The sequence below is a fragment of the Chroicocephalus ridibundus genome, chromosome 18, assembly GCF_963924245.1.
Source record: "Chroicocephalus ridibundus chromosome 18, bChrRid1.1, whole genome shotgun sequence".
NCBI lineage: Eukaryota > Metazoa > Chordata > Aves > Charadriiformes > Laridae > Chroicocephalus > Chroicocephalus ridibundus.
In genome coordinates, this window is record NC_086301.1 from 2,784,421 (window position 1) to 2,812,268 (window position 27,848).

The 27,848-nt window shown below is 64.5% G+C and overlaps 2 protein-coding genes across 6 annotated transcripts; both read right to left on the reverse strand.

The window, feature by feature from the left end:
- Positions 1-782: 782 nt before the first annotated feature.
- On the reverse strand, positions 783-10,216 carry LOC134525017 (complement C1q tumor necrosis factor-related protein 5-like). 4 transcript variants are annotated; one of them, XM_063355436.1, is made up of 14 exons: positions 9,358-10,216; positions 9,143-9,254; positions 8,763-8,891; positions 8,218-8,388; positions 7,894-8,137; positions 7,671-7,801; positions 7,389-7,514; positions 7,166-7,242; positions 6,878-7,026; positions 6,554-6,684; positions 5,924-6,058; positions 5,642-5,769; positions 5,087-5,575; positions 3,600-3,668 (listed from the first exon to the last, which is right to left on the reverse strand). In XM_063355436.1, exons 1-13 carry the CDS (start codon positions 9,409-9,411, stop codon positions 5,351-5,353), a joined length of 1,812 nt encoding a protein of 603 aa, XP_063211506.1. In that variant the 5' UTR covers positions 9,412-10,216; the 3' UTR covers positions 3,600-3,668; positions 5,087-5,350. The 4 variants fall into 4 exon arrangements, with proteins under 4 accessions (XP_063211509.1, XP_063211508.1, XP_063211506.1 ...); XM_063355437.1 differs by lacking the exons at positions 8,763-8,891; positions 9,143-9,254; positions 9,358-10,216 and having other exon boundaries at positions 5,087-5,769; positions 7,894-8,165; positions 8,218-8,336; XM_063355439.1 differs by lacking the exons at positions 5,087-5,575; positions 6,554-6,684; positions 6,878-7,026; ... (6 more) ...; positions 9,143-9,254; positions 9,358-10,216 and adding exons at positions 783-1,820; positions 2,391-2,623 and having other exon boundaries at positions 3,486-3,668; positions 5,924-6,057.
- Positions 10,217-10,340: 124 nt separating this feature from the next.
- On the reverse strand, positions 10,341-27,296 carry USP2 (ubiquitin specific peptidase 2). 2 transcript variants are annotated; one of them, XM_063355440.1, is made up of 13 exons: positions 26,954-27,296; positions 21,988-22,760; positions 14,328-14,378; positions 13,911-14,034; positions 13,474-13,585; positions 13,283-13,393; positions 13,053-13,117; positions 12,856-12,959; positions 12,702-12,782; positions 12,469-12,547; positions 12,245-12,352; positions 11,874-11,994; positions 10,341-11,756 (listed from the first exon to the last, which is right to left on the reverse strand). In XM_063355440.1, the coding sequence occupies exons 2-13, from the start codon at positions 22,717-22,719 to the stop codon at positions 11,669-11,671; spliced, it is 1,776 nt and encodes a 591-aa protein (XP_063211510.1). In that variant the 5' UTR covers positions 22,720-22,760; positions 26,954-27,296; the 3' UTR covers positions 10,341-11,668. The 2 variants fall into 2 exon arrangements, with proteins under 2 accessions (XP_063211510.1, XP_063211511.1); XM_063355441.1 differs by lacking the exons at positions 21,988-22,760; positions 26,954-27,296 and adding an exon at positions 17,041-21,965.
- Positions 27,297-27,848: the final 552 nt, after the last annotated feature.

Below are 27,848 nucleotides of genomic sequence, written 5' to 3' on the forward strand. Positions count from 1 at the left end.
CCGGCCGTGTAAGGGGGGTCCCGGGCGGGTGGGCGCCTGCAACGTGCTGCTGGCATGGCCAGGAGAAGAGCCCAGCCCAGCTGCCACCCCACGGCCGAGCAGAGCAGCCGTCCCCAGCCCGCTCCGGCAGCAGGGCCCATTAAGGAGTTCGGCCCCTGGCCAAAAGCCCCCTCCCTGGCTGGTCCCCGCAGGGACCTATTTTGGGCAGGAATGAGGAAGCTCTTCATTCCCCTGCTAAAAATAGAGACCTTTCGCAGAGGCGGGTCACCGCGTTCACACTGGAGAGCGGGGCTGCCAGGGGGGCAGGCAGGAAGGGGGGCCCGCAAGCCCCGTCCCAGGGGCGTCCCAGGGCCGGGCTAGCCCGCCCTCGCCGGAGCGGGACCTTCACGCCCAGCAGGGCATCGGTCCCCGCCGCCGCGCCGCAGGGAGCCAGGACACCTTGTGGGGGAGCTCCTCCGTCCCCGCTCCCCTCCCGAGCCTTGGGGGGGGGCGCACGGGGGACTGTCGCAGCGGTGTGTCCCCTCGCCGATGCCTCCATCTAGTGGCTCCCGCCGGCCCTGCTGCGGGAGGGGGGGCGACCGTCTCCTCCCGTCCCCTCCCGTCCCCTGTCGCTACCCCTCGCTGCCCCCGCGTGTCCCCAGCACCCACGCAGCCCTGCCCGCCGGAGCAGCCTCCCCGGAGGGGTGCCAGCCCCGCAGCGAGCCCGGCGGGTCCCCGAGCAGCACGGCAGGCCGTCCGGGCGCACACGCAGCAGGCACACGCGTGGCTGAGGAGCCCTTTATTGAGGGTGACGGGGGAAGGGAAGGCGCCGGGGCGGCCGGAGGGCAGGGAGCGGGGTGACTGCTAGCCCTGGGGCGTGCCAGGACCGCGGCGGGACGGGCCCCTTGCCGTGCCAGCGGCCGGACAGCCTGGGCTCGCTCTGCGTGCGGGGAGAAGCTGGCAGCACGGGCCGGGGCACCGTGCCCGTGCCGGCGGGGCTATGTTGCGTGCCGAGGCGGCTATGGCGAGTAACATATGACAACGAGGTTATTGCGGCTCCCCAGCCCGGGCGTCTTCCCCCAGAGCTGGGTGCACGAGATAATACTTAGCTCTTACACAGCGCTGCTGAAGGGATGCTCACCGCCACCCCCGGGGCGGCGGAAGGGCTGCAATCCTGCCCTGCACTGAGCAGCAGCAGCGGAGTGGGGCAGGGGTCCCGGTGTTCTGGCTCCCACGCAGCAGGACCCCAGCATTGCCCTCCCCAGGGCGCTGGTGGCTGGGAAGGGGCATATGCCCTGGCCCCAGCCGCAGCCGAGGGCGCGCTCAGGCGAAGACGGCAGAGTTTTGCCAGTAGGAATAGACGAGGAAGCCGGTGAAGGTGCTGTCCGTCTTGATGCTGGCGTAGAAGCCGATGTAGTCCCCCACGCCCACCTGCACCCACACCTCGTCCTCGGGCTCCAGGCGGACCAGGGCCCCCCCTGAGAGCGAGGTGGGCTTGGGCCAGTTCCCGTAGTACTGGAAGAAGGAGGCAATGGACTGCCCGTTCTTCATGATGTCGAACTGGAGGCTGGCACGGTAGACGGTGGCGTGGACGGCAAAGTAGTAGAGGCCAGGCACCTCGCAGGTGAACTTGCCTGTGGCAGGGTCGTAGTGGCCCTGCTCATTGATGAGCACCACGTCGAAGCGGATGGGCTGGTCGGCCAGCGGCGGGCTGCGTGACTCAGACCGCTTGGCGCTGAAGGCTGAGCGGGGAGCTACCGCACACTCGCCCTGCGCCCCCTTCTCACCATGCATGCCATCCACACCGGGGCTGCCCACCTCCCCGCGGGGACCAGGCGCTCCTGGGGCAAGGCAGGAGAGGGACAGGGTTACCTCTAAGCCACTGCCACCGGCACAGCCCCCTGCGATCCAAGATCCCCCAATCCCCTGCCCAGCCCCAATCCCACCAGGGTTACATGCATCCCACAAGATGTAGGTGGTGAATACCCGCTGTGGCCAGTTCTCTGCCTGGGGAAGCAGCACAAGAAGGGAGGACTAAGTGCACGTGATAAGTGGGCACAGTGGCAACAGAGCATTGGAGAAACCCCAGCGCGGGAGCCAGGGTGGGGAAGATGCAACCATATATTCCCAGGACAGCTTGGTAGGGTAGGGATGGTAGGGATGGCAGTGAGGATGGGGAGGAATGCAGCTTTTCCAGTGATGGGGAGCTGCTGGCTGTTGCCGGAGCGCAGGGTCACCACAGGCAGGACTGGAGGGGCAGTGGTGGCATGAAAGGGGCACTTTTGCAGGATTCACTCTCAGTTTGGCAATCGGGGGCTGTGCTAGCATCCAGGACTCACCCTCTGGCATGAGGGCATTCCCCACAGGGCAGAGCAGGTCCCCCTCCCCAGTTGGGATGTCTCCTTTCTTACCAGGAGGGCCCATCTCGCCCTTCTCCCCTGGCATCCCCATCGCCCCGTCACGGCCATCTCGTCCATCTCTGCCTGGCAGACCCTGGCCCCCATGCAGGCCTGGGGTCCCCGGAATACCCGGCTGCCCTGAGCACAGCCCAGGGATCTTGTTGTCTTCGATCTGCAAGGAGCTGGTGATGAGCCCGAAGAGGAGGAGGAGGAAGAGCTGCTTCATCTCGTCTGCCGTGGAGGGGCTGGAAGGGGGCAAAGAGGGGTAATGGCTCTGGGGACCTCAGTGTAGAGGGCTGGGAAACAGCCTCGCAGTGCCTGACAGGGAGTGAGTGCTAGGGGGGGGACTGTTCCTCCCTTCTTTCCCCCTTGCCTTTTTGGCTGCTCCCCATGGCAAGGCCTGACCGCTGGCCGCACCTGCCGCAGCATCCCAATCACCGGCTGTGCCACGGCACTGTCCCACAGCACACGGGATGGCTCGTGGGGGTCCTGGGGCCAGGGAGCTGCGGAGGGAGCTGCGGGAGGCGGTAGCTCCGCGCGTGCGGCTGGGGGCTGTTTGGGATGGGAGCCGCCGCATTGGCGGCATGGCTGGCTGTGGGTGTGCATGGGGGGGCACTGTTGGGGTGTCAGCTGGAGGGCAGCGGGTGAGCTGCGAGCCATGCGTGGGGTGGGGCTGTTGCATCCGGGCGGTGCGTGGCAGGGCAGCAGCTCGGGGAGCGTGGGGCCGCGTCGTGGCCCAGCCCTTGGCAGCACCCCTGCTGCCGGCAGCTCTGCTCCACACCCGGCCGGCTGTCTGGGGCACGGCTGTCTGGGGCTGCAGCATCCCTGGACCACCCCGGTGCCGGGGACCACCCTGCTGCCCTGGCTGCCGCGAGTCCTTCCCACACCAGCGCAGCCAGAGCAGAGCCCTGTGGCCAGCGCTGGCCCCCTCCCCATGGCCTTGCCCAGGGAAAGCTGATCTCTTCCCCCTCCTGGACGCGATGGCTGCAGCAAAGAGGAAAAGGAGGAGAAAAGTGTCTCTCCTCCGCCCAGGCGCCGGAGCCAGGACCCCATCGAGTCCCAGCTCCCCCCTGCGCGGGGTGGACGGAGCTGGGTAGCCCCACTCACCTCGATCCCGCAGCTCCTGCCCCAGCGCCTCGCTGCTCTCCGGCGTGGAAGGGCTGCGGCTCTTCCTGGCCACTTCGCTCTGACGAAGGCCCTAGGAAAGGCAGCCTCTCCACCCCCCCCCCCTCCTCCTCACGTCTCTCCTCCCAAACTCCAAAGGAAATCAAGGGCCTTGGGAGCCAAAAGCTACAAGACAAGGGGAAAAAGAAAAATAATCCCATGGTGTCAGAAGTCCTGTAAGCAGGGGGAAGGGAGAGCAAGAGAAACAGTCTGGCAAACGGAGGGGAGGCATGGGATGCAAACCGTCTCGGCTGAACATGTCTGGGCACCCAGTCAGCAGGATGGAGGGAAGGGAAATGAGAGAAAGCAGGCAGCAGGGTGAAAGTGGAACAAGAGAAAGGCCAAGGGAGGGAAACCCAGCAGAGGCAGGCAGGGTTGGAGTGGGAGAAGGAAGAGGGAGCCCTCGGGGTATGCGGGTGCCCTGACTGGCAGACTTGGGGCAGCTGAGGCAAGGCAGACTGGCAGTGCCAGCCCTGGGAGCACCCATGGGGAGCTGCAGGAGCCAGCCGGGGGCTGCTGCCATAGGGCCCGGAGGCAACGTGTGGGGCTGAGCGGGCAGGGACCTGCCAGGCAGCAGCGGGCAGGTGGGAGCGCAGGCAGAGCAGCACTGTGTCCATGCCAGGGAGCAGGGCTAGCCCTAGGGGATCACGGGACACGCTGCAAAGCTGGGACCATGCCGGGCTTTCGAAGGCACTCTGAGCTTGCCTTTAACTTGTTCCAGCACTGAGTACGTCCAAGGGACATCGTCAGATGCTGAGTGGTGGCACGGTCCTGTGGCTGGGGGGAGTCCCCATGCCCTACAGCCAGCTTGCAGCAGCTGGGACATGCAGTGAGTGAAGGAGCTGGGTGATCTCAAGCCCCCTGAGCAGGGGTGGCTGTGCAGGAACAGCAGTGCTGGGCTGGCTGCAAGGGCAGAGTGGTGCTGACCCGAGCGCGTCCTGCTCCCAGTAACCCCAGTCGGGCAGGGGACTTTCCCACGCGCCCAGGACGGGTGAGGGCAGTGGGAAGCATGCTGGCATTGCTGGCTTTCTATTCCCAGTGCCAGTGCCCACAGCAGTGCGGGTGACATTGCTGGCTGAGCCCTCCTGCCCTGGATGCCCTGGAGCCAGGCTGGGTGCTGGCAGGGAGCCCCATGACTCCTCTCTCCCAAGGTGTGAAGGGACTGTTGGTTTTGGCCAGCAGGGAGATGGTTTGTGGCCACAGGGTGTTGCCAGGCCTGTGGCCATCAGGATGGCCTGAAGCCAGCATGGCCAGCTCAGCCAGCAGGGCCACAGTCCTTGCTGGGACAGGATCCCCTCCCTGAACCATGGGGCCACCAGCCTGACCCCCTCTGAGACCCATCCATCTCCCTGGGGCTCTACAAGCCCATTGAGGGCACAGCCAGCAGCCCAAATCCCCCCTGCAGCCAAGCAGTCTCACCTGTGCCCCTCCATTCCTGCTTAGTCCCCCCACCCCAGCCCTGGCTCTCTCCCGTGGCCCCATGCCTCAGTTTCCCCTGGGATCTGTCAGGACCCACACACACAGGCCCTCCCCAAATGAGCCACCTGCTCCATCGGGTTTGTCAGCTGCTCGCGCTGTTTATTCTGCTGGTTTTGTGGCTGTGCGACATGGGCAGCCCTGGGCTCTTCTTCAGTCTGCAGCCTGGCTCACCTCGTCCCAGCCTTGCTCCGTCTGGGGAGCAAGTCCCTTCCTCTGCTTGGCTAGCAGCTGCCTGCGGGCTGCGGGAAAGCGGCTGAGGGCTCTGGACGTTTGGGGCAGGGGAGAGGCTCTGAGCAGGCTGCTTCACCCCCTGCTCTTCTCCTGCCAGGTCAGGGCTGGAAGCACTCTACGGGGTCGTTGGAGTCGGGCAGGATGTTGCAGTTGATGGGCCAGAGGATGCCGAGGAGGCCGAGGGACTGCTGGCACCGCAGCTCGGCAGCCAAGCACACGGCTCGGCAGGGCTGCAGGACACCACCATCCGGGGTGCACTTGGGCACGAAGAGGCTGCAGATGAGGAGGCGGAGGTGCTGGTAGCAGGCGAGCTCCATCAGCGTCTGTGGGAGAGTGGCAGTGAGCATGGCACGGTGTGGTGTGGTGCGGGCAGCCCCCAGCCAGCTCACCTGGTAGTCCTGCAGCACCTCAGCGGCTCCCTCCTGGTCGGGGATGGCCAGCCAGATGTTGGGGAAGGAGGTGTCATTGTAGCCCAGCCCCAGGCACATCTCCACTTCCACAGGCTCACAGACAGACCCTGCCACAAGGCGAGGTGCTTCATGTCTTATAGCGGCAGTGATGCCTGCCAGGCGTGCCTCGGGCAGATGTTAGCCATGGGGCAGCTTCCAGCATATCTCCCAGGCCAGGTGGGCTCAGGGGATGCTGAGGGGAGCACCTGGGGTGACACTCACCAAAGGCTGGGTAAGAGACCCCAGTGCAGTTCAGCTCGTCGGTGCCGTCGGGGCAGTCGTGCCAGCCATCACACACGGACTCCAGCGCCCGGCACTCACCATTTCCACAGGAGAACTCCGCAGGGCTGCAGGTCTCTGTAAGATGAGAGTGGCCAGCACAGCAGGGCATGGGCTTGGGCATGGGCTCAGACAGAGAGCTGGCTTCCCTGCTGGGAGTCAGACTGTTCCCACGCTGGTCACCCCTGTCTCTGCTCCCCTTGGTCACTGGCCAGGGAACAGCCAGGTGAGTGGTTGCAGAGCACTGCCACCTGGCAGCCACGGTGGATAGGTGACCATCGCTGGCCCAGCTTAGGGGGATCCCAAATTCCCTGGGTTATTTGGGGGCAGCCCTCAGGTGATGGATTGTGCCTCTGTGCAGGTGAGCCCTTCCAGGCCACATCCCCAGGGCTAGGATCTATAGGGTAATTCAGGTAAGAAGGGACTCCAGGGGTCCCTTCTGCTCCAAGCAGGGTCAGCTGTGGGATGAGAGCATTTTTTTCCAGGGCTTTACCCAGTCTGGCCTTGAAAAGCCCCAAGGATGGTGACTGCACCGCCCTGCTGGGCAGCCTGTGCCCCTGCCTGGCTACCTACTCTCTGTGGCATTGCGGGCTTGGTAGGTAGCGAAGAACCCATCGTCAGCTACTCCCTCATCCGCCACAAAGAGGATGGTCATGACATGGCGTGAGGAGGTCAGGATGGGTGGCAGCTGGTGGCCGCAGAACCTGCCAGGGTCATAGGGCGAGGGATGAGGTCAGGGTGGCCAGCGGGGCTGACCAACACCTCCCCAAACCCTGTCCTCTGGTGGCTCCTCCTCACCAGCCTGGCCTGTGCCTCGGTTTCCTCAGCTGAGCCACAGGAGCCTGGTGCACCCAGAGTGGTGCAGCAGGGCAGGAGATACCAGAGGTGTGCCTGTACCTGCCCATGAGGCTGGCGGCCCCCGTGCCTGCGCTGTCATGCACCTCCACGAAGTCGAAGCTGCAGTCCTCGTGCGACTCCAGGCTGAAGTTGTGGAAGTGCAGGTCGATGACGTGGCCCACGGGCACCGAGATCTGCCAGAGGCACAGCTGCAGGGCAGGGGGCAACCGGTGACACCCGTGAAGCCAGGCAGGGGCATCCCCACCTCTCCCCATCAGGAGGATGCCTTCCTCCCTGCCTGCCCTCACCCTCCTCCTGCCTCCATCCCGCTGGCACCTCTTCTCTCACCTGCTGGTGCGGGTATGGCTGAGGATGGCTTGGGGTGGAGAAGTGCCCCTCCAAGGCGGTCAGTGGCCCCCCGCACTCTGGAGAGACACACACACACAGAGCTTTACCCCTGCCCCTCTCCCTTCACACCATCCCCCCAGTGCCCTGCCTCCTGCTGCCCATCACCATGCCCTCTGGCTGGCTGCCGTGGAGGCTGCGGGCTGCAGGCGGGGGGCTGGCCCACCTTTGTGTTTCAGGCTGCAGTTGGCCTCATCACTCTTGTCCGTGCAGTCGTGGAAGCCATCGCAGATGAAGCCCAGGTGGAGGCAGAGCCCCTGGTCACACAAGTGCTCGTCCCAGGCACAGCTCTCTGCAGTGCAGACAGAGACAGCCAGGCTGGCAGTGGCGTCCCACTGGGCACCCTCCCCTGCCCCAGTGCCCCAGGCGTTATGGGAGACCCCCTGGTGGTACCCACTGCTTGCTCAGAACGAGGAGTCCTGGCAGTGCCGGGGACAGGGGAACTCACTCTCACTGGGAGCCACGGCGCGGTAGCGGGCGCTGAAGCCTGGGGCACCCACGCTGCTGTCAGAGACGAAGATGACGCGCAGGTGGTTGGAGTTGCTGTTGAAGGTCGGGGGGGCCACGTTGCCACAAAACCTGGGGGCACAACAAGGAGTGAGACTGTGTGCCCCCAGAGATGCTGCCTTCTCCCCATGCACTCCCACACTCCCTGGGTGTGGGGGCCCTACCTGGTTGGGCCCCCCCGATCCGGGGCAGGATCCATGCTGCCAGCCCTGGGCTCCTCGTAGAGCTCCACACGGTCAAAGAGGCAGGAGGCAGTGCCCTCCACGCTGAACGTCTCCATCTTCAGCTGGATGGTGAGGCCAGGGCCCACCTCGATGTGCCAGATGCAGAGTGCGTCAGGCGGGTAGGGGCCAGGGTAGTTGGGAGAGCTGAAGGAGCCCTCGGAGCCCCGCAGGGTCCCGCCGCAGGCTGCATGGGGCAACAGTGTGGGCATGAGCTAGTGCTGCATGGCACCACTGTCCCAGCACACTGCCCCACGCAGGACTTACCTGGTGCTGGCGGTGCTGGTGTGCCAGCTGTGGGTAGCCAGCTCTGGGTTGGGGTGGCAGCTGTTTTGGGGGCTGGGGGGTCCCTTCGGGTGGGTGCTGCAGTGGTGGAAGTGGTGCCACGGGCGGGCAGGGCTGAAGCTGGGGCACCGGGTGACTGTGGGGACGTCAGCTCTGTGCCCAGGGAAGAGCAGGGACAGCTCAGCCCCAGCAGGGAGAAAGGGCTGCAGTCCAGGGTAGGGGCTTAGGAAGCCCACCCAGGCCCATGTCCTGTGCTCCCACCCTACCCCACACGTGTGCAGGTCCCAGGGGATCCCACACAGCTCTCACAGGGCCCAGTGACCTTGCCACATCCCAGGGAGGCGGAGATCCCCTTTGCTCGTGTGCATGGGGGCACTCTCTCCCCATGACGGGCAGGCCCTGGGAGGTCCTGTGTAGGATGGATGCCCTCACTGTGCTCCTCTCCCCCTCCGAGACGGTTCTGTGTCCCACCCGCTACAGTGACAGCCACGGCCCGGCCCCCCAGCCCTCCCTGCTCAGGCACTCACGGTGGATGACGATGCCCAGCAGGAGGGCGATGAGGAAGAGGAGGACGGCACTCATCAGAGCCACACACAGCCAGGTGAACTTGCAGTCGGCACGGTAGCGCCAGCCTGCCTGGCCCCAGAGCTGCCCACCTGTGAGAGGGCAAGGAAAGCAGGCAGAGCCGGGGTGCTGCTAGCCATGTCCCCACACTGACACCTCCCCGCATGGCTGGCTGAGCCCTGGCTGGGCATGTCCTGGCCTCTTGTCCCCAGGGTGCTAGTGGGTCCCCTAAATGGCCCCAGAGCCCTGTGGGGAGCCTGCCCCACCACCCCACTCCCAGACCCATGGCTGCTCCTGGTGGCCCGGTGGACAGGGACATGCGTACAAACCCCCAGGTGGGTACCGAGGCCATCCCGGGGCGAAGCAGGGCTGGTCCCATCCTCCTCTGGTGGGCATTTGGCGTTTGGCATTGCCTGGGGCTCCTCGCCCTCGAAGACAGGGTTGCAGAACTCGGTCTGCAGGAGAGCAAGCGCGGGTGGCACCATGGGGAGCATGCTGTGGGGACCCACAGATGGCCAGGCAGGGACCCTCCAGCCAGGACCCCACCCTGAGCCCTACCTTGCTGTTGTCCAGAGCCTCAGGGCAAAGCGTGATTTCGGTGAAGTCTTTCATGGCGGCGGGCGATTCCCAGTGCAGCCTGGCTAAAAGCCTCCCCCGCGTGCTCTGCCCCCTGGCACAGCCGCCTGCCCCACCAACCGCTCCTCCCCAGCTTCCCCCATCAGCCCCGGGGCGGTGTGGGGACCCCCGCTCCACGCACCGGGGAAGAGGCAGTGGCAGCGCAGGCTGTGCCTACACCTGCCACCCCAGCACCAGACCCCGCGGAGCCCCGAGGGCCATGCCCACCTTGCCACAAGTGCAGGGAGCCCCAGGAGGCCAGCAGCCCTAGTCCCCTCTGCAGGCCCCTTCCCCCTCGCCCCGTTAATCCAGCTCAGCTGAGGATGCCGAGGTCAGGCTCTGGCACGGAGAACCAGCGTCTTAAAGGGGAAGGTGTGCTCGCACCCACCCCGCTGGGAGCCTGTCCCACCGGGGACCCTGCTTTCGGGTGAACGGAGCGGGTGCTTGTTTGCCTGCTGCCTCTGGCCACCCCGCTGCACAGGGCGGCACCGAAGGGGCTGCGCCGGGGAGCCCAGGCTGAATGTGTCCCTCCTTCCCTTGCATCTCGCAGGCGCTGGGCGCGCCTGAGCCCCACTGCCTGAATTCCCGCTGCCCCTTAATGCCTCGGTGCCCGTCTCCGTCCCTAAGCAGGAGAGAAAGGGGCCATTGTTCAGGGGCTTTGGAGGAAGAGCGTGGGCACTGGGAGCTCTGCGGGACTGGAGGAGGCGGAAAGGCTCCCTCTGCCCCTGGGATGAGAGGCACTGTTGCCTGCACCCACATCTCCCTTGCTCCAGGCACAGAGTGCTCCTGGACCTCTGGAGCCACACATGGGCAGGCTGCTCCAGCACCAGTGGTGTTACAGTCCTGCTTCATGCCGGTGTCCCTCCCACTGCTGGAGGCACAGCCCTTCGCCTGCCCACCCAGAGACAAGCACATGTACACAGCACTCTGTTCAAGCTAAAATTTATTCCTGCACGAGTCTCCCTTGTACGAGACACTTCCCGCCCATCTTGCTTACACAGTAAACAAGCCATCTGCCAAGCAGCAATGCTGCCCCAGTCCGGTACCTGCCGCGGGCAGCCCCTCCATCCTGGCCTGCCCTCCCCCAGGCCCCACCGGGATGCCCCGGGCTGGGCGGGATGCTCATGGCGTGAGAGCCTGTGCCCGCAGGGCCAGTGAGGGCGAAGCAGGACGAGTTACTGGGTTGGACGTAGCTGCCTTGCGGGCTGGGATTGTGCTGGGTCGGGCCCATGTCTCCTCCCGCTGCACCTCAGGCAAGGCAGGATGGGTAGGAGAATAAATTAGAGAAAAGGCTAAAAAGGCCACTGGCGTTTGCTAGCCGGAGGACATAGCAGCAGGGCGGGTGGGGACACGCATCCCCGGGCACCCAGGGGTGCACCCAATTGCAGATGGTCTTGGAAAGCCACTGTCCTCACCTCCCTCTCCTCCGCAGGATGGACATTCCTGTGCAACTCCAATGGCCTCCCACTCCCCTAAATGGTTTAAGGCACCGTCGTATGAGGAGGCAGGTAAAAACCTACCCAAAGCATCCCCCGGCCCAAGTGCCTGGAGAGCCAGGAAGCGGCGGGGTGCTCCAGGTTGAGCGAAGTCCACTATAAATACATATAAATTCCACAAAATGTTTTCCTCCCTCCTGTCCGTGAGTCTAGACCTGAACTCAGGCTGCTTTGAGGAGTGTGCATGGGGCAGCTGGTGGGGATGTGCTGCCTGAAACGGGACGGAGGCAACTGAAGGGCCAGTGTCCTGTGCCAGGAGGTTTGGAAGTGCTTCAGGAGGCCAGGAACAGTTCATGAATCCTCTGGGATGGCCAAAAAGAAAGGGAGTGCCAAGAGGCCAGGAGGGATGCAGAATGCTCTCCTGGATCCCCAGCTCTGGGTGCTCCCCCATGGGAGCAGAGGTCCTGGCCGAGTCAATGGGGCAGGTGGCCCCATGCCTGCAGAGTCCCTTGCTCAGTATTTTTATTACACACCAACAAAAACAAAAAAAAAAAGAAAGAAACTAAAACATACCCCAAGGTAAAAACCAAACGCCAGTGACCAGGGCTGCCTCAGCTGCCTGGGTGGGCTGCCCTCCTCAGTTCAGAGCTGGGGTGTCCTTGCCTGGGGTCTGCTCCTGGCTGCCTCCAGCCTCCTGCTGCAGCCACCTCGAGGGCTCTCCTCTTCACCTCCCTCTTGCACCTGGGGGACAAATGGCCAAAGCCTGGAGGGGCCAGCTCTGAGGGGTGGCGCAGGGGTCCCCAGGGAGGCAGGGCTGGCTACATGCGGGAGGACGGGCTGGCCAGCTCGTAGAAGAGCAGGTAGGCATCGCTGCTGCGGATGTGGCTGGATGACATCGGGGTAACACTGTGGAGAAGGGGAGATGTGCTGTGAGCAATGGGGATGAGGCACTGGGATGCCCTGGGCAGGGGGTCCCTGCTCGCCCTGACCCCGCAGCCACCCCTGTCCCCCGTGCAGCCTCACCGGGAGTCATTGAAACTGTGCCACTCGCTGGAGATGGGGCTCTTGCAGTAGGCAGTGTAGTGTCCCCCCATGGTGGTGCCCGAGTGGTTGGAGACGGCATAGAGGTTGTAAATAGCGTGGTCTGTGGGGAGCAAGGGCAGTGCTCAGCCATGCCGGCTGCTGCCCCTCTGCCCCACAACATGCCAGCACAGAGCTGGGGCCGCGAGGGACTGGCACACTGGATGTCTGCGGCTCCCACCCCCCGTGCCTCTTCCCCCGCCACCGCAGCCTGCAGCACCCTGGGGGGCATGAAGGACCCAGGTCCTTCCCTCCAGAACCAGGAGGTTCTGCCAGGAACCCAGGGCTGGAGCCATGCAGGGCCTGGCACTCACTGCAGCTCTGCGAGGCAAACTCCCGGAGGTCCAGGTCCTTCAGCTGGAAGTTGACGAAGGTGGTGAGCTTGCTCGTTCGTATCCTGGCCTCTGAGAAGCGCTTCAGGTCTAGAGGGGCATGTCAAGGAGCCGAGGGACAAAGAGGAGCCCATGAGGAACCACCTGCCCTGCCCCCCCCACCCCCCCAAGTGTCCCCTAGCCTTGTCCCTCTGCCTGACGGATACGAAGCACCAGGATCTTGGGGAACTTCTGGATGCTGAATTTCTTTGTGCACCTCGTCCTGGTTTTGCAGCGACAACATGTCTGTGGGAGACAAAGAGCATGAGCAGGAGGGTTAGGGCAGAGGCCAGCCCCACCAGGCACCAAGCCCACAGTGCTGGCAACAAGGGCATGAAGGGAAAGGAGCACAGCCTGCACCAAGGCAAGCCCGCTTGTCCCTGTGCCCCACGCCCTGTACCGGTTTCTCATCCCCATCCAGCACGTCTTCTTTGGTGAAGAGCCGTAGGCAGTCCATGAGGGTCACCTCCCCGTAGCCTTTCTGTGGAAGCACACAGCAGGTCAGGGACAGGGTGTGTGGGGCAGGGGGCTGGGGGTCGGCAGGGACACCTTACCTTGGGGATGGGCAGAGACAGGTCCCAGAAGGGGTCGAAGGCTGTGGAGCAGTAGCCACACTCGCTGCAGGTCAGCGAACTCTTCAGCTGCCCAACGAAGAGGTCTGGTGGGGATGGGACAAAACAGGGTGAGACCCCCAGTTCCCAGACCCACTCCCAGCCCATCCCTGCCCTCTTCTCCTCATGGCCCTGCTCACCACTAATGCGGCTGTCCTCCCTCTCCTGGTACCTCCTCCACATCTGGCGGCTCTTCTCATCGTCACTGCAAGGGATGGGGAGACAGAGCGGTACTGAGTGTGGCCTGGGGGACACCGGCCCCTGCCACCCAGCCCAGAGGGACTCGTGAGGTCACTGTCCCTGGGCCAGGCTTGCAGGCAGCGAGCTTGTCTGTGGGGATGTCCATTGCTCCGCGCCAGCCGGCACTTACGGGAGGTGGTCCAAGGTGTCCGTGCTAGCCCGTGGCCGCACCAGCACACGGTTCACCTCGCTGTGCAGCCCGTCAAGGAGGAACCGCAGGAACTCCTGCGCATCCTGCTGGCTGCAAGACATGGGGCGTGGACAGTGAGCCGCGGCAGGGGCTCAGCTTCCCCCTGCCACCCCTGCACCAACACCCCTTACTTGTAGCCGACGAAGCGGGGAGCGTATCTCTGGATCTGTGTCTTGAACTCGGAGGGGCTCACACTATCGTTCGGGGACGAGGTCCAGAGCAGCTGTATCAACTTTGCAAACTCTGTGGGCAGAGAGGCCGGTCAGTGGCACAGCTGGCCCTGGCTAGTCCTGGTGGCATGGCATAACCATGCCCTTCAGGGGAGAGCTCAGCACCCCGCTCTGGGGTCCCCGTGGCTGGCCCCATCCCCTCTGGAGAGGGGACCCTATCCTCCCACTGGCTGGGCAACCACAGCACCTGCCCCAGCAAGGCCAGGGAGAAGCACCGACCTCTGGGTGGGGGTCCCCCAGGACACAAGGTGGCCCAGGGCAGCGAGGATGCACTGCAGGGGCGGGAGGCAGGGTAGCCCCGCAAGGTGTGGAGCCAGGGGCCGGTACCTGACAGTTACCTGTCATGAGTGCAGTGCGCATGCGGCTGTTGTTGTTGAGGTCCCGCAGGTACTGGTTCTGCAGGCAGTAATCCCGCAGCTCCTTGGTGTTGCTCAGGCACTGCAGGATGGAGTTCATGAAGCACTGGGGGAGGCAGAAGAGAAAACCATGGCAACGGGAGGCAGAGAGAGGCAGGCGGTGGCAGGGGGACACCTGGGGCGGGTGGGCAGAGGATGAGGATGAAGCAGTGCAGAGCACGGGAACTCCTTCCTCTGCCAGCAATGTCAGCAGTGGGGTGAAGGGAGCTGCTGAGGTGAGAGTGTGGGTGCTGGGGGCGAGGCGAAGGGACAGGGCTCCCCACTGCCCCACGGATGTGCCCTCAGAAGAGAATGGTGTGAGCTGGGGCTGCACAGCCGGGTTCCTGGGTAAGCACTCACCGTATTGCCAAGGTTTCGCAAGCCGGTCAGTCCCTGCACTGCCTTGGAGCTCTGCAGAGAGAGGGAACAGGGCTGAGACAGTGCCCAGCACAGGCTGGCTATGCCTGTGGGCAGACCAAGGAGGCCATGGTGCCACGGGCATCCATGTGGAGCATACCCTCAAGTGCGAGCAGAGGCAGCTGCTCTCTGCACGGGTTGTATGCAGGACTGTGGCTGAGGATCCGGTGGGAAGCCACTACTGGCCTGCCCCATCCTGCTTGCCCGACTGCTGCTGCTCGGCTCCCTGGCCCGCGACAATGGGCAGGGCTCAAAGTCCTCCCTGCCTGGCAGCACTGCTGCCCCATGCTCTGGGCTGCAGGCCAGGCCAGCCCCCCCTGCTGCCTCCCCTTGCGAGCCCTGTACCCCGTGAAGCTGGGGGGTGGCAGTGCCCCATGCCTGCCCCACAGGTGCAGGAGGTGCATGGTGCCCTGCCACTGCCCGCCTTGTCCATGCTGGGTATCCCCTCCAGGACACCTTGCACAAATGCAGCCCAGGCTTTGGCATGGCCATTTAGCAGGATAAAGTCCACCCAGGAAAGAGCAAGCCCAGCCCTGCAGCAGTCAGCCCAGGGGACGGGGCTGCGTGCCCAGAAGTGCCCTCCCAACCGCTCGGTGGCCTGGCTGTGCTGCGCCTGTGCCATGGGGCTCTTCCAGGTCCCCTGGTATTTCCTGAGCTGGGCAAGTTCATGCCAGGCAGAGATGGGCATGGGTAGCTGGGTGCTGGGGCCAGGAGGCATCACGGCTCTGTGCTGGAGAGACCGAGAGCACGGAGGTGTCTGGGAGGCCACGGGGTTGCCCACCCTTCTCCCAGCATGGGGGACTAGGTGGTGGTAGAGAGAAGTGGTGGGAGCCCAGGGGTCCTGCTCCCAGCCCTGCACACGAGCCTGGCACAGAGGGTAGTGGTGGGGCAAACCTCCCCAGAGCCATGCCCAGAGCAGAGTTGGGGTCTGACAGGGCTTGGGGGTCATGCTGCTGGTCATGCGCCCCCAACCTGGCCGGGTTTTAAGGATCCTCAGGCAAACGCCCCAGCTGCCCAACCCAGGCATGAGGAGGGGGAGGAGGAGAGGAGGGGAGGGGGCCCAGCAGATCCGAAATAGCAGCAGCTGGTGTGTGTGTGGGAGGTGCTGAGCACCCAGCCCTGACAGCAGCCCAAAATAACCCAGATCCAGTTACACGTGCTCCTTAGCGACGGTGCAGGCATCACCCACCGCAGGGGAGACCAGCACCAGTGGGGACTTGGCCACACTGTACAGGCGCACGTGGCTCTACCAGACCAACCGGGTACCCTGTGTGCCATGCAAGTGCCCCCTCAGTGCCCAGCGCACAGCGGTGTCCCCCACCCTGGCCAGCCACAGCGCTCAGTGCTGGGGGGTGGCTGTGCAAAAGTGCCAGGCAACCCCACTGCTTATCCCTGGGCAAGGACCCCCAGGCTGGGGGGCAGGCTCTGCTGGGCAAGGGGTGCCAGCAGGCTGTGGCAGGTCAGTGCCACACCGTGGCTGGAGGGGGTGGCCTGGCTCTGGTGCCTGAGCAGATGGGGCCGAGCAGGCAGCAGGAGAGGTGGGTCTGTGTCCCAACAGCCTACACCCCTTGAAGGCGCTGACCCCAAGCTTGCTGCTCATGTCCCCATGCCTATTGCAGGGAAGGTCACAGTGCCAGGGGAGGTAGCAGCAATGCCTGGGAGCTACCCCAATGTGCTCCAGCCATCCCCACCAGGATGGTGCTCGTCCAGTTGCCCTGGTTGGGCAGCTCCCACCATGTGCCAGGAGGGACCGAGTGTCCCATCAATGTGGGTGAAAACCTCCCCACAGACCTGATATTTGCCCACTACTTGGGACAGTCCAGAACTTGGGCTGCCCTGCCAGGGGCTGGAGCAACACCAGGGGAGGGCTGGGGCTGGCATGGGAGGCCCACCAAGTGCTCCCATACTGTAGCACAAGCCTGCGTGCCCCAAGGTCTTATTTCCCCCCCGGTTTTCCCTCCCCTGGGTGACTCAACTCCAGCTAATCCCCATTGCCCGTCCAGGGCTTTATCTAGGACACGGCGCTGCTCAGAGGCGGCGAAGGAGAGCTGGCTCACACGGTGGCAGCTGGGGAGTCCCCGAGGCTGCACTGCAGGAGGGGGACAGGGGACAGGGGATGGGGACAGAGGACAAGATCCGCACTGTCCTGTCCTGTCCGCGTCCACATGCCAAGTGCCCGGCAGCAGGAGAGCCGGAGCAGCCAGAATTACATAAGTGCCCAGACCCTGCCCTCCCCTGCCGCTGCTGTCCCTGCAGGGGGAGACCTGCCCGGCACTGTGGCTCCGAGGACAGCCAAGCTCAGTCCGGTGGCACTGTCAAGGGGCTAGCATGGCCAGGAGCCCCTTCCTTGCAGTGGGTAGGCTGGGGCACGGGAACTTGACCAAGGTCACCACAGGGGCAGGGCTGGGAGAGGGACCCGGGCGTCCTGACACGTGCTTTCACCTGCTCCCTGCCCCTCCTGCAGGACACTGGGGCACCCCGGCCGCCTGGCCAGCCAGGACGGGCACCCACCCCCGGGCACCCCCCCCTCCGGCAAGGGAGATGCCACAGGGTACCCCGTGCTCCCCGGTGAGGGCAGGGGCTGCCCGCTCCCCACGCCCCCTTCTCTGACCCCAAGCCGGAGGGCAGGGGCTGCGGGCAGCCACGGGGCTCGTACCTTGGTCTTGTTGAGGACGAGCCCGACGAAGGTGGAGACCAGCAGGGACCCCGGCATGGAGGCGCGGGGACGCAGGTCCTTGTGAAGGTCGGGGAGCGCGGGGGGCTCCTCGGGCAGCGTCACCGTGTAGGAGTCCCTCATGATGGCCCTCGCGGGCACGGCGAGACGGCAGGGCCGGCCGCGCGGAGGGGGGTGCCAGGGGGTGCCGGGCGGGCACCCCTCGCCCCGGGCCAGCGGGGGGCTGGGGCAGGGGGGCACGGCGGCGCTCAGGCGTGCGGTGCCGGAGCCGGTGCCGGAGCCGGTGCCGGCTCTGGGGCTGACGGCACCTGAGCGGCTCTGACATCAAATGGGTGGAGAGGCGGCAGCCGGGCTCCGTGACGGCCGGCCCCCGCCGCACCGCGTGGTACAGCCCCGCGGCAGCCAAGGGGGACCGCGAGGGGCGGCCGCCACCGGGGACCGCGGACCGGCGCCGCGACCCCTGCCCCGGGGACGCCGGGGGAGGACGCGGGCGGCCCTCTCCGCCGCCCCGCAGCCCGGCCCCCGGCATGGCACCGGCACCGCGGGGGCGATAGGGCGCTCAGTGCCAGGCGGAAGCGGGAGGAGCGACTGCTCGCCCAGGCGACTGCTCGCCCAGCGCTTCCCCGCGCTCCCGGGGACCGGGGATGATGGGGCCGGGTCCCGGCCTCGGGCACGCTGTGCTGCCAGCACGGCACTGGCCCGAGAGCTCAGCAAACGCTTGGCAGAGAGCGGGGTCTGCTCCAGCCGGGCGTCACTCGCCAAAACCGGCTGCGTAAACTGGGGCAGCCCCGCAGCATGTGGGTGCAGGGCCTGTACCCAGAGGGGAGCTGAAGGGTGTCTGAGAGGGTGGCGGTGCTTTGGGGCTGTGCCTTTCCTGCAGGGCCAATGTCAGGCTCCCAGGCGATGCTGTTTTGGGGGAACTGTGCAACAACACACACCCCTCTTTGGGGGACGCATTAGCACCAAGCTCAGAGAGTATTTCAGTGCCTTGCTTCCTTCGCTGGGGAAAAAATGCCCCCAAATCCTGTGTGGAGCAAAGACCCCATCTGGCGTCTCCCCTCTGAGTGCTGGGTAAACTGAGGCACAGAGTAGGCAGGGCTCTGGCTCCTTTCCTGCAGCAAGGGCAGATGCAGAGGCTGGCAGGGAGCCCAGGTGTCCTGCGTCCCAGTCCTGCGTCTCCCTCTGCCTCACCCCTCTGACCGCAGCAGGGTGAGCGGTGGAGCCTTGCAACTGCTGTGCGTGCCCAGGTGTCTTACCCATCCGCTCAGGGAAATTTCCATGGGCAACCAAGGCAGGGAGTGCGGTTGGGCTGCTCCGAGGACAGCCAGAGCCTCCAGCCTCACCGAGGGGGCTGGAGGCACGGAGCAGAGGCTCCTTTCCTCCCACTCCAGCCCCCACCAGTACACCCCCGGCCAGAGCCAGTGGCTGCTGTTTGATTCCTAATTGCTGCAGATGCAGCCTCCCCTGTCCGCAGCATGAGCTCGGCACAGCCAGTGGAGGGGCTGACTGGGGGGGGAGGGAGGGAGACTATTTTTGGCACCAGCAAAAATATCTGAGGAGGCATCTTGCAGCGTTATTCATCTGCAGGGCCAGGGCTTTTTGCATCACAACAGGATGCTTGTCATAATCCCTGCTTGCGTGTGCGCGCATGTGTATATATATACACACCCCGTGGTGTGTACACCATACACACACAGGGACACAGCGTGCACACAGGGGTGCGCACCCCAATGGCCTCACGCAGATGGCGTGGGTACGCCTACAACATGCTCTCACAGCCCCTGCAGGTTGCATCCTGGGCCCTGGGGCCATGGCACAGCTCCCCAGTGCCTGTACCGCTGTACCAGTGCCGCACATGCCAGCCAGGGCTCCCGCCACCCTGCCCTGCAGCCTGGTGGGTGGCCTGGGGGCAGGATTTGCCCCAGCGCACAGCCTGCCCCAAGCGCTGTGCAGGGTGCTGGGGCAGCACTCTCCCCAGGGGTGCACCGTGCTGGCAGAGCCGGTTCCATGGCAAGAGGACCGGTGTTCAGCTATGTCCCGTGCTGAACCTCGTGCCCTGGAGACATCAGGCATCCTGGGCCAAGGACCAAATTCCCCTCTAGCCAAAGCAGCACGTGGGCTCTCGGCAAGGCTGGAACAGGAGAGAGAAGGGGAGCTCCGGTGGGATGGCATCACTCAGAGCCAGGTCCCTGCCCTCAGCTGTCCCCTCTGCAGCGGTGACCTTCTGCCATGGGCAGAGGTTGCCACAGGCCCGATTGGCACTGTGAAGGCAGGCAGGGCCAGGACTGGCTGCAGGCCAGAGACGTCAGCTGCTCAGGATGGGACTGTGGAGACCTGCTGGCGATTTTGTGGGTGGCTCTGGCCTTCTGACCCTATGTTCACCCAGGGTGGTTAATGGGGCGGCACAGCTCCGGTCCTGCCCCCCACCAGTCTGCCCTTCCTGGGAGACAGCATGGCCCTGCATGGAGCCGGCAGTTCAGTGGGCACGGCCACTCGCTGCAGCTGCACACGCCTCCCTTTGCCCTGCGGGACAGTAAACTGAGGTGATGGTATGGAGAGGAACATATGTGGGCACCCTTGCCTCCTGGCTGCAGACTCCTCTGGATGGTGGTTTGTGTGGTGCAGAGGCAGGAGGCGGCGGGGGAGGAAGAAGGGAGGAGGCACTGAGCCAGCGCCGCCATGCCCTGGCTTTGGCTGGAGCGGGTGCTGCTGGCACTGCCCTCGGGGCTGGGTAATGGGGCAGAACCGATGGCAGCGCCAGGGCTGCAACATGCGCTTGTTTCCTGCACCTGGCATGACCACAGGCACCCAAGTCTGTTTTATGATCGTTACATTTGCTTCCCAGCTTGGGAATGGGAGGAAAAAAAGCACAGGAGTGGAAAATAGCAGTGCCCATCAAAGCACCAAGGAAACCTAAGCCAGTGTCACCTATCCAGCCTCCCCACCTTCCCTTACAGGGGTGCCTGCTCCAGCACACTGTGTCAGCTGCCAAGCCCTGCTCACCTTTGCCACCCATCAGCCCTGGCTGGAAAGTCCTCATCTGCATTCACATGCAGACCACAAGGCTGTGGTCTGGGAGTAGTGCAGCCCTTCCTGCCTCATGGCCATCCCATGGCAGCAGGCTGGCACCCACATCGAAGGGGTGTGTGGGCACCTGGAGTGAGCACCCCTGCCCTAGCAGTGGCGGCGAGGGCTTTAGTGAGTGCTTGTGGCTGGCGGCGGCTGCTGGGTCCACCCTCGGTGCCCCCCACCAGGGCCTGTCATGGGAGGAGGGGGCAGGAATTCCCTTCCACAGCACTGCTCCTCCTCTCACCCTGGGGGCCAGGGACCAGGCAGGTTGGGCACAGGGGGACCCACACCAGGGAAAGATACTGCTGGCGCTGCAAGTGGTGCAGCTGGTTCTGGGGGGGAAGGCACTGGGGAGGGGGCAGACAAGATGCTGAAGGGAGGCTGTGGTGCTGCACCCCCTCCATTCCCCCTGCTCCCATGCCTGCGGGCCCAGGTGGGTGTTTAAAACCTGGATGAGTGCCAGGGAAAGGGAAGACGGGAGCCAGCCCTGCCAGGAATGGGATGGGAGGCTCTGGAGGGACAAGGGGGAGACCTTTCCCACCGACCCCCAGTTACCAGCATGTGGCGGGCAGGAGTGGTTGCCTCTCCTCCGTATTCAATGCCTCCGGCTGTGCCTCACTAGCCCAAGGGCATGGGCCAGACCTCCAGGCTGCTCCCGCAGCCCTCTTCCTCAGCCCTTGGGCACAGGGAGGGATGTGGGGACACTGGCTGGAAAGGGAAAGAGCTTCCTCTGCAGCTTGCAGGAAAGCAGAAAAGAATCCCCCGGCCCTTCCCAGTTTAGCAGGCGATGGTGGGTCAGAGCCGCAGGGAAGGAAAGGGCAGGTCAGACCCTGTGCTGGGGCAGATCAGCCTCCACCATGGGTGAATGAAGGCTGACTGGAAAGAGAGCGGGAGACGAGGCAGGCAAAGCCTGACCAGATCTTGGAAGGAAACCTGAGTGGAAAATTACCAGGCTGCTCCCCTGCGTGCCCGAACCAGGCTGCGTTTGTGATGCCTGCTCCCAGCCTGGGCTGAGGCTCTGGGGATGGTGCAGCACTGATTGATACCTGGGGCACTGAGTGCCTGCCACCTCGTGTGATGCTGTACAGAGCAGCCACTGCCACGGAGAAACTGCTGCCTCCTTGGCTGCCATGGCCCATGCTGGGGGCTGGGGCACAGGGCCCCAAGATGGCAGCAATAGATTGTGCCAGGGATCAGGCATCACAGGGCACCAGTAAAAAGCCTGGCTGGCAGCTGGGTACCAAGTCACCATGCCAGAGCCAGCACCAGCCAAACCAGCCTTCCCAGCTGGGTGTCTCCGGACGGGTGAGTACCCGGCCTGGGCATGTCACCTTCTCCAGCTGGGATGAGGCAGGAGGAAACTGTCTTCTGCCCCATGCTGGGCTGGGGCTGGGAGGGAGCAGAGGGCAGGGGCTGTGGGCACAGTCCCACAGGTGTGGGGACACGGTGCACGGTGTGCTCCCATTGCAGGTTTGCACGCATGGGGCTCTGAGTTTGCCTGCATGTGCCATCACACATGCAGAAAGGCGCAGCGCACACACTCCTGACAGAACATGGGCACCCTTAGCCGCAAGGCACCGATGGGGAGCCCCGCGAGCTCTGCTCCCAGCAGTGCACAGCCCCTCAGGGGACACTCGCCTGCCTGCCCAGCCAGCTGCGCCAGCAAGGGCAGCTTAAAGGGTCAGTGGCATCCCTGCCTGGCACAGATGCAGATACAGAGGGACGAAGCAACGCACCAAGGTTCCCAGGGAGACCGCGCAAGGTGCCTCTTGGGCTCCCCAGCTCAGCACAAGTGGGCATGGACCACATGCTCCACCACAGCACAGCTTTGTCCCCCACCCCCCAGCAAGGACCACGTACCGTGGGGTCCCGAGCAGGCATGTCGCAGTAGCCGTCATTCCTCTCGCAGGGCTGGCTGTCACAGCGGGTGCCCGAGGGTGGCAGGGCAGAGCCGAGGGTTCCCTGTGAGGGGCTGAGGGGGCCCGTGTGGAGGCTGCCATGGCTGCTTTTCCTCCCATAGCTCTCCAGGTAGTTGCGGACGTAGTCGGAGCGCACGGTAGCCTGGTAGAGTCCCTGCAGGGCGCCGAGCTCCTGGTGGCTCCGGGTGGTGCTGAGGGGGCCAGCGGTGGGTGTGTAGACACTGTCTGAGGCGTGCAGCCCCGAAAACTCCCGTGCCAGGTCTGAGTGACTGGTGGATTTGCGACGGCTGAGAGGTGCTGTGGTGGGTAAGTAGCTCGGGGGGCTGCTGGGGGACCCTGCGAAGGTGTAGCATGCACCCCCGCTCAGCCCGCTGCCGGGTGGCCGGGGCTGGGTGCGGATGTACGTGGGGCTCAGGCGGATGTTGGAATTGGGGTACAGGGGCAGCTGGCTGCTGTCATAGCCACTGGTTGGGGACAGCCCCGTGTGGTGGTACCGGGGGGAAGGCAGGTAGCTGCTTTTGAAGCCGATTTTGCTGCTGTCTGCATAGGATGTGGCCAAGGTGGATCCATAGGAGGTGTAGGAGCTGTAGCCACTGGGCACCTTGCTGTAGGTGGTCTCAGCGTAGCGGGTTGAGTCGACGTACCGCTTCAGGGTGGAGGAGATCTGGGACATGCTGGAGGCTGGGGCTCAGCGTGCTCTCCCGGAGGCATCGACTGCAAGAGAAGAGGTCAGGGGTCAGTTTCCATGGGCCATCATCAGCACAACGGGGTGCCCACCACCAGCACACACCCAGTAGCTTGCTGGCTTCTGGCTCACCTGGAGACCCTGGGAGAGGTGGACAGGCAACAGCCGGAACCCAGGGGGTGAAGGGTGCAGGGGGGTCTGTGGGGTGCAGTGTAGCCATGGCTCCTGCCATCTGCCAGCCCTCCTGGAGAGCCTGGGACAGCAGGGCTCAGCTGGCACTGCCACCTGTTTGCCTTCGTACCATAGAAGGGAGCCCCGGGGCACAGCCAGAGGCACCCAGCATTCCAGCACCCACAGTCACCGAAGCCAAGGGACAGGAGCAGTCCTTGTCCAGATGGGAGTCGGTTGCCTGGTCACAGTCATGATGCTTAGGCTCAACTCTGGCTGAGATAGGCAGCTGGGACAGATGGATCCAACCAGCCCAGCACCTTCCCCTGGTTATTGAGAGTGAGCACCAGGGCTTGGCAGGGGTCTGGCATTTTCAGCTGGATGCTATAAGGTCAGGAAGTCAGTGCAGAAGTCCTTGCCATCCATCCCTTCTCCCCACTTGGTGCCTGGCACCAGGCAGTGGGTGAAGACCTCGGTGCAGCCATGACCACCCACAGGCCCTAGAGGACTGCGGGGACAGCCAGGGATCCCCTCATTGCAGGCCACCCAAGCAGCCTGCCTGTCTCCCTGCCACGGCTGTGCCCTGCTAGTCTCCCATCAGTAATTCAAGCCGATGCGAGTCCTCCCAGTGCAGTGGCTGCTGTGCCCCCACCAGCAGGGCAGAGCCAGCCCATAGGGGTGGGTGGGCAGCCCAGCACTCGGTCCCCACAGGGAGCTGGTGGCTTCTGCCCCATGGGCAGGAGAGGGGGACAGGGACAGAGACGCCCAGAGCACAGAGGAGCCTGGCTGGAGCTGAGACAGAGCAGCACGGCAGCCAGCAACCTCCAGCACCTGCAAACATGGTCTGTCCGGAGCCGGAGGAAAGTTTGCTCTTGGTACACACGCTGGTGGACTGATGGCTGGTCCCCTACCTGTCCTGAGGCTGTGGCTGGCACTGGTGGGGCAGGACCCCAGCCGGGCTCCTCTGTCCTGGCGTTGCTGGCGCTCAGCTCCCTAGGCGCCTGGCGTCCCTTCCCTGGCAGGACAGTGGCTCTTGTGGCTCTGAGAGTCTCCAGTCACCCGGGAGATGACCCTGATTCAGAAGCTTTTCCCAGCCCAGCTGGGGCGGGCTCTGGCCCAGCTCCAAGCTGGGAGGTGACGGAGATGGTGTCTGGCCCAGCCCTCACGCAGCCCCAGCAGCACGCAGGGTGCATCCAGGCTTGGGGACGGGCACTGGATGCCTGGCAAAAGGACCCAATAGGCATGCCCGCCCCTAGTGGGACCCCCTGCCTGGAGGAACTGGCAGCACTCCTCTGCAAGTGTCACCCCAGGGACGGGAGCCACCCCAAGCCTCCCTGCCATGGCCACAGCGTGTGTGCCCTGCTTTTTCCATGGCAGGCAGCCAAAAGCGATCCCCATGAAACCGGAGTGATGGAAGGGTGCCATGCATGGCGAGGATGAGACCCCTTGACTCCACAGACCCTGGGGCAAGGGGTGAGGTGGCTGCAGTGTCAGCTCCCCCAGCCACCCCTGCCCATGTAAGCCTGGCATGGAAATGCCCCAGGACCGCTTTTAGGAGATAGTGGTAAGAAGCGCCATCCAGCTACTATGGCCTCCTGGCCAGCAGCCCGGTTTTCTGGCCAGCCGTCTGCATCCCAGTTGCTGTTGTTATTGCCCAGGGAACAACCATCCCGCAGTGGAGAGGAAACTATTTACAAGCAAGAGCAAGGTGGAGCACACAGACCTGTTTGGGAACAGGGGCTGAGGGGTGAATAATCTGCTCCCAGGCAAGGACTCCACAAAACACCTGGCTCTTCCCAGCCAGGCTGCGGCTGCCCTTGCCAGCACTGGGGGGCCCCGGAGTGGTTCTGCCAGCCAGAATCTGACATGCACAGTGGGGAATTTTGCTCGGAGGGACATGGGACCCCAGCCAAGGGATTGGCTTCACCCACGGGTGCAGGGTGAGAGCAATGGAGCCCCTTGGCTCCCAGGGAGCCCATGCCTGGCTGCCTGCCTTGCTGGGACACGGAGCAGCCTGGCACAGGGACCCTCTCTGGGCTGCCCCTGCTCCCCATCCCTCTAGGCAGCAGAGACGGTCAGGCCTCAGGACAGTGCTGGGACAGACCAATGCCATCACCCACTGCCAGCGGTGCCTGTGCTCTCTGACACCACCCTGGTGCCATCATCCACTGCCAGGGGTGCCCATGCCCTCCCACTGTGCTGTGCCACCGCCAGCACGAGCAGCAGCTCCTTGTGGATGTGAGCAGGGCACCGCTGCCCCTGGGAGAGCCACCGGCTTGGGAACGGGAAGGCAGCAGGTGCTTTCTGGCAGCAGAACAGATCTCCACAGGGCAGGGGGAACCTGCCCAGGACACAGCAGCTAACCCCTTGGTGTCGCACGAAGAGAGGTCTTACCACGGAGGACTGCCACATCTGCTAGGAGTGCCTGCGCTGCGGAGTCCCCATGTCACACCAGAGCAGACCCCAGGGCTGCGGAGAGCAGAGTGTGCCAGGAGCCAGGGGAGCTGAGGGGGTGTGAGAAAACCCCGGTTCCTCCCATCGCTTCCTGGCCTGCCTGGCCCCTCCCTACCTGTAATAGTGCTGAGCTTTCCTGCCGCCTGGCAAAGCCCTGGGGCTGGCATGGCTGAGTCAGGCCTCCTGCACTCTCATCATCCTCTCGGGCTGTGAGGGGAGGCTGAGGCACCGGAATGTCCGGTCCTCCATCACGTGCCCAGGCAGCAGCCAGCCCCAGGGACCTGGGAGCCGGGGCACTGTGGGGCTGCTTGGGCTGCCGGGGCGTCCTGCCCCAGCCTCCAGCTCCGGCAGCCTTCCTGATGGGAAGCTCAGCCCAAAGCTGGGAGGCAAACCCTTTGCCCTGGAGGCAGAGGAGCAGAGACCCTGCTCCTTCTCCAGCCGCTCACCTCTGCCGGAGCCCGCCTGCCCATGGCCCCGTGGCAGCTGTCCCCCTTGGTGGCCGTGGAGCCCCAGGGCAGGCTCAGCTTACACAGCACTGGCTCAGTCCAAGGTGTTACGGCACAGCTGCTTCTCGCTTACGCAGGCTTGGAGCTGTGTCCCCTGTCCCCTGAGACACAATGTCCCAGCCCGGAGGTTACATGGGAGCTCACAGCCCACCGCAATGGCGCAGGCAGAGGGGGGACCCTGTGTGAAGCACGTTGCTTGCTCCAGCCTGCAGGTGGTCTGGGGCAGAGGGGCTCTGTGTCCGGCAGTGCCGGAGGGGTGGGACAGCTTCCTGCCTGTCCCCCGAGGGGGATGAGGCAAGGAATCCCTCTGGGTATCTGCATTTCCCTCTAGGAAGTGTGGCCCCGAGCACCCCTGGGGGGAACGTGCTGCAAGGCATTTCCTCCCTGCAAGGGGCCAGTCACCCAAGGCGTGCCCTCTGTCAGCAGATGGAGACCCCAGTGTTCCGGGGCGATGCCGGCAGCACTTCTTCAGAACTTGGGGAGAAGTGGTCCCGGCTCCAGTGCTGCCTCCCCACCGCTCGCACACCCCAAAGCGATGGGACCTGCCCAAGGTCACACATGCAGCAGGGGCCAGCCTGGCCAGGGCCCTTCCACTACCAGCCACTGAGCCAGAGAACCGTCCAAACTCACGCCACATGTGCTGGTCAGGAGTCATCACCCTGGACTCGCTCTGTGCTGCTGACACATACCCACCTGGCTGCAGAACCTGCTACTTGCTGCTCCCAAGCCACCCCCCAGGCGGTAAAACCCCAAACCCAGGGGGAACCTTGACATAAGACTAGGGGTATGTTATTGCTTTGAGGTCTGCGGGCAGAAAAAAAGAAGGGACCCTGGGGAAGTGCCTCGGCACATGGCTCTGCCCATGCTGGGGGACAAGGAGGGTGCCGGGGAGTGTGGCTGGCTGTCAGAAAGCTGCCAAGTTTTCACGCATGAACTCTGAACCTGCTCTCCGGAGAACAGAGACTGCAAACCTATCCCCAGTGGTTTTACACAGCTGAAGGAAAAGGGGGGGCAGTTTTGCCAGCTCCTCTAAGTCTCTGATGCCGCAGCCCCCTCCCCAGGGCTGGCATCCCCACGGCACCCCCTCCACTCACCTGCATGCGTGTCGGCAGGGTGGGTGGCCGGTGGCTGGTCAGGGGCGCGAGGCTGGCATGGCGGGGGGCAAGTGGCCGGTCATGGGGTGATGCCCGCGGGGCTGAGTGCAGAGACACGATCCTGCCTCCTCGGGGCGCTTCCCCTGGGACCGAAGGAGAGTGAGCGATGCGGAGGGGCCGGCAGCACCCGAACCCTTTGGAGGGGACAGGCCACCCCAAGGCTCAGCTCCTCCACCCTGCAGAGAGCGGACGCAATGGCCGGAGGGGGCTGAGCCAGAGGGATGTGAGGCCGCGTAAAAACACCACTGCAGAAATTCACGGCTCAGGTTACCAGCTAGATAAATATAGTGTCTTTATCTGACCTCACAGGGCACCGAAATGCTCCTCTCGCATTCCAGCTTCAGGGAAGCTTAAAGGGAACGTGAGCCTGAGGAGGCTGGTGACCCATAGCAAGGGGGCACTGGGAGGGGAGGCTGCGGAGGCAGCGGGGAGCTGTGGGAATGAAGAAGGATGACTGAGGGTAAGTGTGGGGAAGGGAGAGATTTGGGGAGGGAGATGGAGGTCCCTGAAGGAAAGGATGGATGGAGGGTTGCAAGAAGGAGTGGGTTGGGACACAACTTGGTGTGGGGGTCAGGGAGGCAGAGAGAGGGGATGCCCGTGGCTGCCAGTAAGGTCTGGAGCAGAGCATCAAGGCAAGGGGAGGAGGTGGTCTGGGTTTTGCCCGCCTTGGGGCAAGCTGTAGGGGGAAGAGCCCCCTAAGCCTGCAGCAAAGGTGGGCATGGGGCAGCCAGCGTGGCGGTGCAGGCACAGGAGCACCCACCCCTCATGGCTCCATGGGGATACTGGGGCACCCACCCAGCACTGCTTCCCGACGCCTGACCCGCCCAGGGCGGCA